At 41.9% G+C, this 11206-nt stretch overlaps 1 protein-coding gene across 1 annotated transcript in view; it reads right to left on the bottom strand.

Annotated features, from left to right (window-relative positions):
• LOC115116953 (nidogen-1-like) overlaps positions 1-11206 on the bottom strand; it is a 90968-nt gene that overhangs the window by 70010 nt on the left and 9752 nt on the right. Inside the window, exons 6-7 of the mRNA XM_065008439.1 lie at positions 9692-9815; positions 1697-1809 (exon numbers count right to left, since the gene is read on the bottom strand). Of these exons, the coding sequence (XP_064864511.1) occupies positions 1697-1809; positions 9692-9815 (237 nt within the window). The remainder of the gene's footprint in view (positions 1-1696; positions 1810-9691; positions 9816-11206) is intronic.

Here is an 11206-nt window from a genome sequence, read left to right as displayed (position 1 = left end):
GACTCTCTCTCTGTGTGTGTGTGTGTGTGTGTGTGTGTGTGTGTGTGTGACTCTCTGTGTGTGTGACTCTCTCTCTGTGTGTGTGTGTGTGTGACTGTCTGTGTGTGTGTGTGTGTGTGACTCTGTGTGTGTGACTCTCTCTCTGTGTGTGTGTGTGTGACTCCTCTGTGTGTGTGACTCTCTCTCTGTGTGTGTGTGTGTGTGTGTGACTCTCTGTGTGTGTGACTCTCTCCTCTGTGTGTGTGTGTGACTCTGTGTGTGTGTGTGTGTGTGACTCTCTGTGTGTGTGACTCTCTCTCCTCTGTGTGTGTGTGTGTGTGTGTGTGAGACTCTCTGTGTGTGTGTGTGTGTGTGACTCCTCTGTGTGTGGACTCTCCTCTCTCTGTCTCTCTGTGTGTGTGTGTGTGTGTGACTCTCTGTGTGTGTGTGTGTGTGTGTGACTCTCTGTGTGTGTGTGTGTGTGTCCTCTGTGTGTGTGACTCTCTGTGTGTGTGTGTGACTCTCTCTGTGTGTGTGTGTGTGTGTCTGTCTGTGTGTGTGACTCTCTGTGTGTGTGACTGACTCTGTGTGTGTGACTCTCTCTCTCTGTGTGTGTGACTCTCTGTGTGTGTGTGTGTGTGACTCTCTGTGTGTGTGTGTGTGACTCTCTGTGTGTGTGTGACTCTCTGTGTGTGTGTGTGACTCTGTGTGTGTGACTCTCTGTGTGTGTGTGACTCTCTGTGTGACTCTCTCTGTGTGTGTGTGTGACTCTCTGTGTGTGTAACTCTCTGTGTGTGTGTGACTCTCTGTGTGTGTGACTCTCTGTGTGTGTGACTCTCTGTGTGTGTGTGACTCTCTTTGTCTGTGTGTGTGTGTGTGACTCTCTTTGTCTGTGTGTGTGTGTGTGACTCTCTGTGTGTGTGTGTGTGTGTGACTCTCTGTGTGTGTGACTCTCTCTCTCTCTGTGTGTGTGTGTGTGTGTGTGTGTGTGTGACTCTCTTTGTCTGTGTGTGTGTGTGTGTGTGTGTGTGTGTGTGTGTGTGTGTGTGTGACTCTCTGTGTGTGTGTGTGTGACTCTCTCTGTGTGACTCTCTCTGTCTGTGTGTGTGTGTGTGTGTGTGTGTGAGACTCTCTTTGTGTGACTCTCTCTGTCTGTGTGTGTGTGTGTGTGTGTGTGTGTGTGTGTGTGTGTGTGTGTGTGTGTGTGTGACTCTCTCTGTCTGTGTGTGTGTGTGTGTGTGTACCCGAGGGGCTTGCTCTAAAACATTTCTTGAATTCCTTCATACCATCTATGACCCTGATAGTTAAACCTTACCAAGGTCACCTCTCCAAGGTGTGTGTGTGTCTCTGTCTCTGTCTCTATGTGTGTGTGTCTCTGTCTCTGTCTCTATGTGTGTGTGTCTCTGTCTCTATGTGTGTGTGTGTCTGTGTGTGTCTGTGTGTGTGTGTCTCTGTCTCTGTCTCTATGTGTGTGTGTCTCTGTCTCTATGTGTGTGTGTCTCTGTCTCTATGTGTGTGTGTCTCTGTCTCTATGTGTGTGTGTCTCTGTCTCTATGTGTGTGTGTGTGTCTCTGTCCCTATATGTGTGTGTGTGTGTGTGTGTCTGTGTGTGTCTGTGTGTGTGTGTCTCTGTCTCTATCTGTGTGTGTCTCTGTCTCTATGTGTGTGTGTGTGTGTGTGTGTGTGTGTGTGTGTGTGTGTGTGTGTGTGTGTGTACCTGAGGGGCACTGAGCGTATGCCGTGGTGATTCCGTACAGCCTGGTCTGTTTCTGAGGCAGGAACACATCCGTTTCAGTCCCAGCTTGACGATCCACCATGATCACTGCATCCCTGAGACCAAACACAACTACACATCAGACACTGAGCAGTCACCACACACACACACACACACACAGCTAACGTTATGGGGACACACAAATCAATCACATTCAAAAAGACAGACAGACAGACAGACAGACAGACAGACAGACAGACAGACAGACAGACAGACAGACAGACAGACAGACAGACAGACAGACACTGAGCTGAACAAACCTTACATAAGGGCTCCATTTTGTTTTTCATGTTTCAAGAAGCGTGACACTCCTAAACATTCCAACATTCCTCGACTCCGAGAGTCAAGGTTTAGAGATGTATGTTGTTTCTACAAGCCCAAGTACCAGCCTATTGAAGGGCTAGCAGACGAGCCTACCTCCTCCAGTCAGTATAGTAGATATTATGGTAGTTATGTCTGGTCCAGTCTACCAGTCAGTATAGTAGATATTATGGTAGTTATGTCTGGTCCAGTCTACCTCCTCCAGTCAGTATAGTAGATATTATGGTAGTTATGTCTGGTCCAGTCTACCAGTCAGTATAGTAGATATTATGATAGTTATGTCTGGTCCAGTCTACCTCCTACAGTCAGTATAGTAGATATTATGGTAGTTATGTCTGGTCCAGTCTACCTCCTCCAGTCAGTATAGTAGATATTATGGTAGTTATGTCTGGTCCAGTCTACCTCCTCCAGTCAGTATAGTAGATATTATGGTAGTTATGTCTGGTCCAGTCTACCAGTCAGTATAGTAGATATTATGGTAGTTATGTCTGGTCCAGTCTACCAGTCAGTATAGTAGATATTATGGTAGTTATGTCTGGTCCAGCCTACCTCCTCCAGTCAGTATAGTAGATACTATGATAGTTATGTCTGGTCCAGTCTACCAGTCAGTATAGTAGATATTATGGTAGTTATGTCTGGTCCAGTCTACCAGTCAGTATAGTAGATATTATGATAGTTATGTCTGGTCCAGTCTACCAGTCAGTATAGTAGATATTATGGTAGTTATGTCTGGTCCAGTCTACCTCCTCCAGTCAGTATAGTAGATAGTATGATAGTTATGTCTGGTCCAGTCTACCTCCTCCAGTCAGTATAGTAGATATTATGGTAGTTATGTCTGGTTCTACCATGTATAGTAGATATTATGATAGTTATGTTGGTCCAGTCTACCTCCTCCAGTCAGTATAGTAGATATTATGGTAGTTATGTCTGGTCCAGTCTACCAGTCAGTATAGTAGATATTATGGTAGTTATGTCTGGTCCAGTCTACCTCCTCCAGTCAGTATAGTAGATAGTATGATAGTTATGTCTGGTCCAGTCTACCAGTCAGTATAGTAGATATTATGGTAGTTATGTCTGGTCCAGTCTACCAGTCAGTATAGTAGATATTATGGTAGTTATGTCTGGTCCAGTCTACCTCCTCCAGTCAGTATAGTAGATATTATGGTAGTTATGTCTGGTCCAGTCTACCTCCAGTCAGTATAGTAGATATTATGATAGTTATGTCTGGTCCAGTCTACCAGTCAGTATAGTAGATATTATGATAGTTATGTCTGGTCCAGTCTACCAGTCAGTATAGTAGATATTATGGTAGTTATGTCTGGTCCAGTCTACCAGTCAGTATAGTAGATATTATGATAGTTATGTCTGGTCCAGTCTACCAGTCAGTATAGTAGATATTATGATAGTTATGTCTGGTCCAGTCTACCTCCTCCAGTCAGTATAGTAGATATTATGGTAGTTATGTCTGGTCCAGTCTACCTCCTCCAGTCAGTATAGTAGATATTATGATAGTTATGTCTGGTCCAGTCTACCAGTCAGTATAGTAGATATTATGATAGTTATGTCTGGTCCAGTCTACCAGTCAGTATAGTAGATATTATGATAGTTATGTCTGGTCCAGTCTCTCCAGTCAGTATAGTAGATATTATGGTAGTTATGTCTGGTCCTCCAGTCAGTATAGTAGATATTATGATAGTTATGTCTGGTCCAGTCTACCTCCTCCAGTCAGTATAGTAGATATTATGGTAGTTATGTCTGGTCCAGTCTACCAGTCAGTATAGTAGATATTATGATAGTTATGTCTGGTCCAGTCTACCTCCTCCAGTCAGTATAGTAGATATTATGGTAGTTATGTCTGGTCCAGTCTACCAGTCAGTATAGTAGATATTATGATAGTTATGTCTGGTCCAGTCTACCTCCTCCAGTCAGTATAGTAGATATTATGGTAGTTATGTCTGGTCCAGTCTACCAGTCAGTATAGTAGATATTATGGTAGTTATGTCTGGTCCAGTCTACCTCCTCCAGTCAGTATAGTAGATATTATGGTAGTTATGTCTGGTCCAGTCTACCTCCTCCAGTCAGTATAGTAGATATTATGGTAGTTATGTCTGGTCCAGTCTACCTCTTCCAGTCAGTATAGTAGATATTATGATAGTTATGTCTGGTCCAGTCTACCTCCTCCAGTCAGTATAGTAGATATTATGGTAGTTATGTCTGGTCCAGTCTACCAGTCAGTAGAGTAGATATTATGATATTTATGTCTGGTCCAGTCTACCTCCTCCAGTCAGTATAGTAGATATTATGATAGTTATGTCTGGTCCAGTCTACCTCCTCCAGTCAGTATAGTAGATATTATGATAGTTATGTCTGGTCCAGTCTACCTCCTCCAGTCAGTATAGTAGATATTATGGTAGTTATGTCTGGTCCAGTCTACCTCCTCCAGTCAGTATAGTAGATATTATGGTAGTTATGTCTGGTCCAGTCTACCAGTCAGTATAGTAGATATTATGATAGTTATGTCTGGTCCAGTCTACCAGTCAGTATAGTAGATATTATGATAGTTATGTCTGGTCCAGTCTACCTCCTCCAGTCAGTATAGTAGATATTATGGTAGTTATGTCTGGTCCAGTCTACCAGTCAGTATAGTAGATATTATGATAGTTATGTCTGGTCCAGTCTACCTCCTCCAGTCAGTATAGTAGATATTATGGTAGTTATGTCTGGTCCAGTCTACCTCCTCCAGTCAGTATAGTAGATATTATGATAGTTATGTCTGGTCCAGTCTACCAGTCAGTATAGTAGATATTATGATAGTTATGTCTGGTCCAGTCTACCAGTCAGTATAGTAGATATTATGGTAGTTATGTCTGGTCCAGTCTACCTCCTCCAGTCAGTATAGTAGATATTATGGTAGTTATGTCTGGTCCAGTCTACCAGTCACTATAGTAGATATTATGGTAGTTATATCTGGTCCAGTCTACCAGTCAGTATAGTAGATATTATGGTAGTTATGTCTGGTCCAGTCTACCTCCTCCAGTCAGTATAGTAGATATTATGGTAGTTATGTCTGGTCCAGTCTACCAGTCAGTATAGTAGATATTATGGTAGTTATGTCTGGTCCAGTCTACCTCCTCCAGTCAGTATAGTAGATATTATGGTAGTTATGTCTGGTCCAGTCTACCTCCTCCAGTCAGTATAGTAGATATTATGGTAGTTATGTCTGGTCCAGTCTACCTCCTCCAGTCAGTATAGTAGATATTATGGTAGTTATGTCTGGTCCAGTCTACCTCCTCCAGTCAGTATAGTAGATATTATGGTAGTTATGTCTGGTCCAGTCTACCTCCTCCAGTCAGTATAGTAGATATTATGGTAGTTATGTCTGGTCCAGTCTACCAGTCAGTATAGTAGATATTATGGTAGTTATGTCTGGTCCAGTCTACCTCCTCCAGTCAGTATAGTAGATATTATGGTAGTTATGTCTGGTCCAGTCTACCAGTCAGTATAGTAGATATTATGGTAGTTATGTCTGGTCCAGTCTACCAGTCAGTATAGTAGATATTATGGTAGTTATGTCTGGTCCAGTCTACCAGTCAGTATAGTAGATATAATGGTAGTTATGTCTGGTCCAGTCTACCAGTCAGTATAGTAGATATTATGGTAGTTATGTCTGGTCCAGTCTACCAGTCAGTATAGTAGATATTATGATAGTTATGTCTGGTCCAGTCTACCTCCTCCAGTCAGTATAGTAGATATTATGGTAGTTATGTCTGGTCCAGTCTACCTCCTCCAGTCAGTATAGTAGATATTATGGTAGTTATGTCTGGTCCAGTCTACCTCCTCCAGTCAGTATAGTAGATATTATGGTAGTTATGTCTGGTCCAGTCTACCTCCTCCAGTCAGTATAGTAGATATTATGGTAGTTATGTCTGGTCCAGTCTACCTCCTCCAGTCAGTATAGTAGATATTATGGTAGTTATGTCTGGTCCAGTCTACCTCCTCCAGTCAGTATAGTAGATATTATGGTAGTTATGTCTGGTCCAGTCTACCTCTTCCAGTCAGTATAGTAGATATTATGATAGTTATGTCTGGTCCAGTCTACCTCCTCCAGTCAGTATAGTAGATATTATGGTAGTTATGTCTGGTCCAGTCTACCAGTCAGTAGAGTAGATATTATGATATTTATGTCTGGTCCAGTCTACCTCCTCCAGTCAGTATAGTAGATATTATGATAGTTATGTCTGGTCCAGTCTACCTCCTCCAGTCAGTATAGTAGATATTATGATAGTTATGTCTGGTCCAGTCTACCTCCTCCAGTCAGTATAGTAGATATTATGGTAGTTATGTCTGGTCCAGTCTACCTCCTCCAGTCAGTATAGTAGATATTATGGTAGTTATGTCTGGTCCAGTCTACCTCCTCCAGTCAGTATAGTAGATATTATGATAGTTATGTCTGGTCCAGTCTACCAGTCAGTATAGTAGATATTATGGTAGTTATGTCTGGTCCAGTCTACCAGTCAGTATAGTAGATATTATGGTAGTTATGTCTGGTCCAGTCTACCAGTCAGTATAGTAGATATTATGGTAGTTATGTCTGGTCCAGTCTACCAGTCAGTATAGTAGATATTATGGTAGTTATGTCTGGTCCAGTCTACCAGTCAGTATAGTAGATATTATGGTAGTTATGTCTGGTCCAGTCTACCAGTCAGTATAGTAGATATTATGGTAGTTATGTCTGGTCCAGTCTACCTCCTCCAGTCAGTATAGTAGATATTATGATAGTTATGTCTGGTCCAGTCTACCAGTCAGTATAGTAGATATTATGGTAGTTATGTCTGGTCCAGTCTACCAGTCAGTATAGTAGATATTATGGTAGTTATGTCTGGTCCAGTCTACCTCCTCCAGTCAGTATAGTAGATATTATGGTAGTTATGTCTGGTCCAGTCTACCTCCTCCAGTCAGTATAGTAGATATTATGGTAGTTATGTCTGGTCCAGTCTACCAGTCAGTATAGTAGATATTATGGTAGTTATGTCTGGTCCAGTCTACCTCCTCCAGTCAGTATAGTAGATATTATGGTAGTTATGTCTGGTCCAGTCTACCAGTCAGTATAGTAGATATTATGGTAGTTATGTCTGGTCCAGTCTACCAGTCAGTATAGTAGATATTATGGTAGTTATGTCTGGTCCAGTCTACCAGTCAGTATAGTAGATATAATGGTAGTTATGTCTGGTCCAGTCTACCAGTCAGTATAGTAGATATTATGGTAGTTATGTCTGGTCCAGTCTACCAGTCAGTATAGTAGATATTATGATAGTTATGTCTGGTCCAGTCTACCTCCTCCAGTCAGTATAGTAGATATTATGGTAGTTATGTCTGGTCCAGTCTACCTCCTCCAGTCAGTATAGTAGATATTATGGTAGTTATGTCTGGTCCAGTCTACCTCCTCCAGTCAGTATAGTAGATATTATGGTAGTTATGTCTGGTCCAGTCTACCTCCTCCAGTCAGTATAGTAGATATTATGGTAGTTATGTCTGGTCCAGTCTACCTCCTCCAGTCAGTATAGTAGATATTATGGTAGTTATGTCTGGTCCAGTCTACCTCCTCCAGTCAGTATAGTAGATATTATGGTAGTTATGTCTGGTCCAGTCTACCTCTTCCAGTCAGTATAGTAGATATTATGATAGTTATGTCTGGTCCAGTCTACCTCCTCCAGTCAGTATAGTAGATATTATGGTAGTTATGTCTGGTCCAGTCTACCAGTCAGTAGAGTAGATATTATGATATTTATGTCTGGTCCAGTCTACCTCCTCCAGTCAGTATAGTAGATATTATGATAGTTATGTCTGGTCCAGTCTACCTCCTCCAGTCAGTATAGTAGATATTATGATAGTTATGTCTGGTCCAGTCTACCTCCTCCAGTCAGTATAGTAGATATTATGGTAGTTATGTCTGGTCCAGTCTACCTCCTCCAGTCAGTATAGTAGATATTATGGTAGTTATGTCTGGTCCAGTCTACCTCCTCCAGTCAGTATAGTAGATATTATGATAGTTATGTCTGGTCCAGTCTACCAGTCAGTATAGTAGATATTATGGTAGTTATGTCTGGTCCAGTCTACCAGTCAGTATAGTAGATATTATGGTAGTTATGTCTGGTCCAGTCTACCAGTCAGTATAGTAGATATTATGGTAGTTATGTCTGGTCCAGTCTACCAGTCAGTATAGTAGATATTATGGTAGTTATGTCTGGTCCAGTCTACCAGTCAGTATAGTAGATATTATGGTAGTTATGTCTGGTCCAGTCTACCAGTCAGTATAGTAGATATTATGGTAGTTATGTCTGGTCCAGTCTACCTCCTCCAGTCAGTATAGTAGATATTATGATAGTTATGTCTGGTCCAGTCTACCAGTCAGTATAGTAGATATTGTGATAGTTATGTCTGGTCCAGTCTACCTCCTCCAGTCAGTATAGTAGATATTATGGTAGTTATGTCTGGTCCAGTCTACCAGTCAGTATAGTAGATATTATGGTAGTTATGTCTGGTCCAGTCTACCAGTCAGTATAGTAGATATTATGGTAGTTATGTCTGGTCCAGTCTACCTCCTCCAGTCAGTATAGTAGATATTATGGTAGTTATGTCTGGTCCAGTCTACCTCCTCCAGTCAGTATAGTAGATATTATGATAGTTATGTCTGGTCCAGTCTACCAGTCAGTATAGTAGATATTGTGATAGGTATGTCTGGTCCAGTCTACCTCCTCCAGTCAGTATAGTAGATATTATGGTAGTTATGTCTGGTCCAGTCTACCAGTCAGTATAGTAGATATTATGGTAGTTATGTCTGGTCCAGTCTACCAGTCAGTATAGTAGATATTATGGTAGTTATGTCTGGTCCAGTCTACCTCCTCCAGTCAGTATAGTAGATATTATGGTAGTTATGTCTGGTCCAGTCTACCTCCTCCAGTCAGTATAGTAGATATTATGATAGTTATGTCTGGTCCAGTCTACCTCCTCCAGTCAGTATAGTAGATATTATGGTAGTTATGTCTGGTCCAGTCTACCTCCTCCAGTCAGTATAGTAGATATTATGGTAGTTATGTCTGGTCCAGTCTACCTCCTCCAGTCAGTATAGTAGATATTATGATAGTTATGTCTGGTCCAGTTTACCAGTCAGTATAGTAGATATTATGATAGTTATGTCTGGTCCAGTCTACCTCCTCCAGTCAGTATAGTAGATATTATGGTAGTTATGTCTGGTCCAGTCTACCAGTCAGTGTAGTAGATATTATGGTAGTTATGTCTGGTCCAGTCTACCTCCTCCAGTCAGTAGAGTAGATATTATGATAGTTATGTCTGGTCCAGTCTACCAGTCAGTATAGTAGATATTATGGTAGTTATGTCTGGTCCAGTCTACCAGTCAGTATAGTAGATATTATGATAGTTATGTCTGGTCCAGTCTACCTCCTCCAGTCAGTATAGTAGATATTATGATAGTTATGTCTGGTCCAGTCTACCTCCTCCAGTCAGTATAGTAGATATTATGGTAGTTATGTCTGGTCCAGTCTACCTCCTCCAGTCAGTATAGTAGATATTATGATAGTTATGTCTGGTCCAGTCTACCTCCTCCAGTCAGTGTAGTAGATGTTCTTCCCATGGGAGGTGATTCCAAATGGGTACTGGATCGCCCCCATGGCCTTCCTCCTGTCTCCCTGCACTGGGTTCATACACTCGATCATGTGGGTTCCTGGAGGCAAGAGAATAGATATTATATATCTAACTCTAACCCTGGGTTCATTCATCCCATCATGTTATCCTGAGGACTAGATAATACATGTTATATATCTAACTCTAACCCTGGGTTCATACACCCCATACATATTATATACTGTACCTTAAGAAAGTACACACCCCTTGACTTTTTCCACATTTTGTTGTGTTACAGCCTGAATGTAAAAATGAAAAGCTGAAATGTCTTCAGTCAATAAGTATTCAATTCCTTTGTTATGGTAAGCCTAAATAAGTTCAGGAGTAAAACTTTGTTTATGCCACATCTGCTCCTGCCACGCCCTCTACCGTTCATCCTGTCATTCCTTGACCTGCCACCTCTCCCCCAGTACTCTCTCTCTCTCACCCCCCTCTCTCTCTCTGATTGTGTGGATGGAGACAGGTGTGCTGGAGTCAGAGCAGATCCCCACCAGCTGCAACCTGTTCCATAATCAAGACCTCTACTAATACTCGGTCCTTCCACTTCCACACTGCCAGATTGTAATCTCTGCTCAGTCAGTCTACGCTTCTAGTCATTGTTACTGTTAGATCCTGTTTTCCTGTTGGGCCTGTTTTCCATGCCTGATGCTGTTTTCCTCTCCGCTACAGTTCTACCCGCTCTGACTCTGGTCCCTGTCTCCAGTCCCACGTCTCATCATCCTGCTACTCTGTCCTGGACTCCCCACTCTACTACTCCCTTGGATTCCTCTCCGGACCTGGTTACCCTGTCCCAACACCTCTCGCTCCGGTCTCAGCCTCCGCACCTCGTTTCCTGCAACCCACCCGAGCTTCCCTGGCCTGCACTCCATCTTCCCCTGTGTTTCAATAAATACCTTGGTTACTTCATCCCAGTCTCCTCGTCTGAGTCTGCTCTTGGTTTCCACTCCGCATAACAGTTTAACAAGTCACATAATAAATTGCATGGACTCACTCTGTGTGCAATAATATTGTTTAACATTATTTTGAAATGACTACCTTATCTCTGTACCCACACAAACAAATATCTTAAGGTCCCTCAGTCAAGCAGTGGATTTCAACCACAAAGCCCAGGAAGGTTTTCCAATGCCTCACAAAGAAGGGCACCTATTGTTAGATTAGTAAAAATAAAAATAAAATAAAAAAGGAATATCCATTTGAGCATTGTGAAGTTATTAATTACACTTTGGATGGTGTATCAATACATTAAGTCACCACAAAATATAGGTGTCCTTCCTAACTCAGTTGCCAGAGAGGAAAGAAACTGCTCAGGGATTTCACCATGAGGCCAGAGTTGAATGGCTGTGATAACATTGTAGTTACTCCATAATACTAAACTAAATGACAGAGTGAAAAGAAGGAAGCCTTTACAGAATAAAAAAATATTCTAAAACA

The sequence above is a fragment of the Oncorhynchus nerka genome, linkage group LG23 (assembly GCF_034236695.1).
Source record: "Oncorhynchus nerka isolate Pitt River linkage group LG23, Oner_Uvic_2.0, whole genome shotgun sequence".
Taxonomy (NCBI): domain Eukaryota; kingdom Metazoa; phylum Chordata; class Actinopteri; order Salmoniformes; family Salmonidae; genus Oncorhynchus; species Oncorhynchus nerka.
Note: the sequence above shows the minus strand (reverse complement) of the source record. Positions and strands in the feature narration are given on the sequence as shown.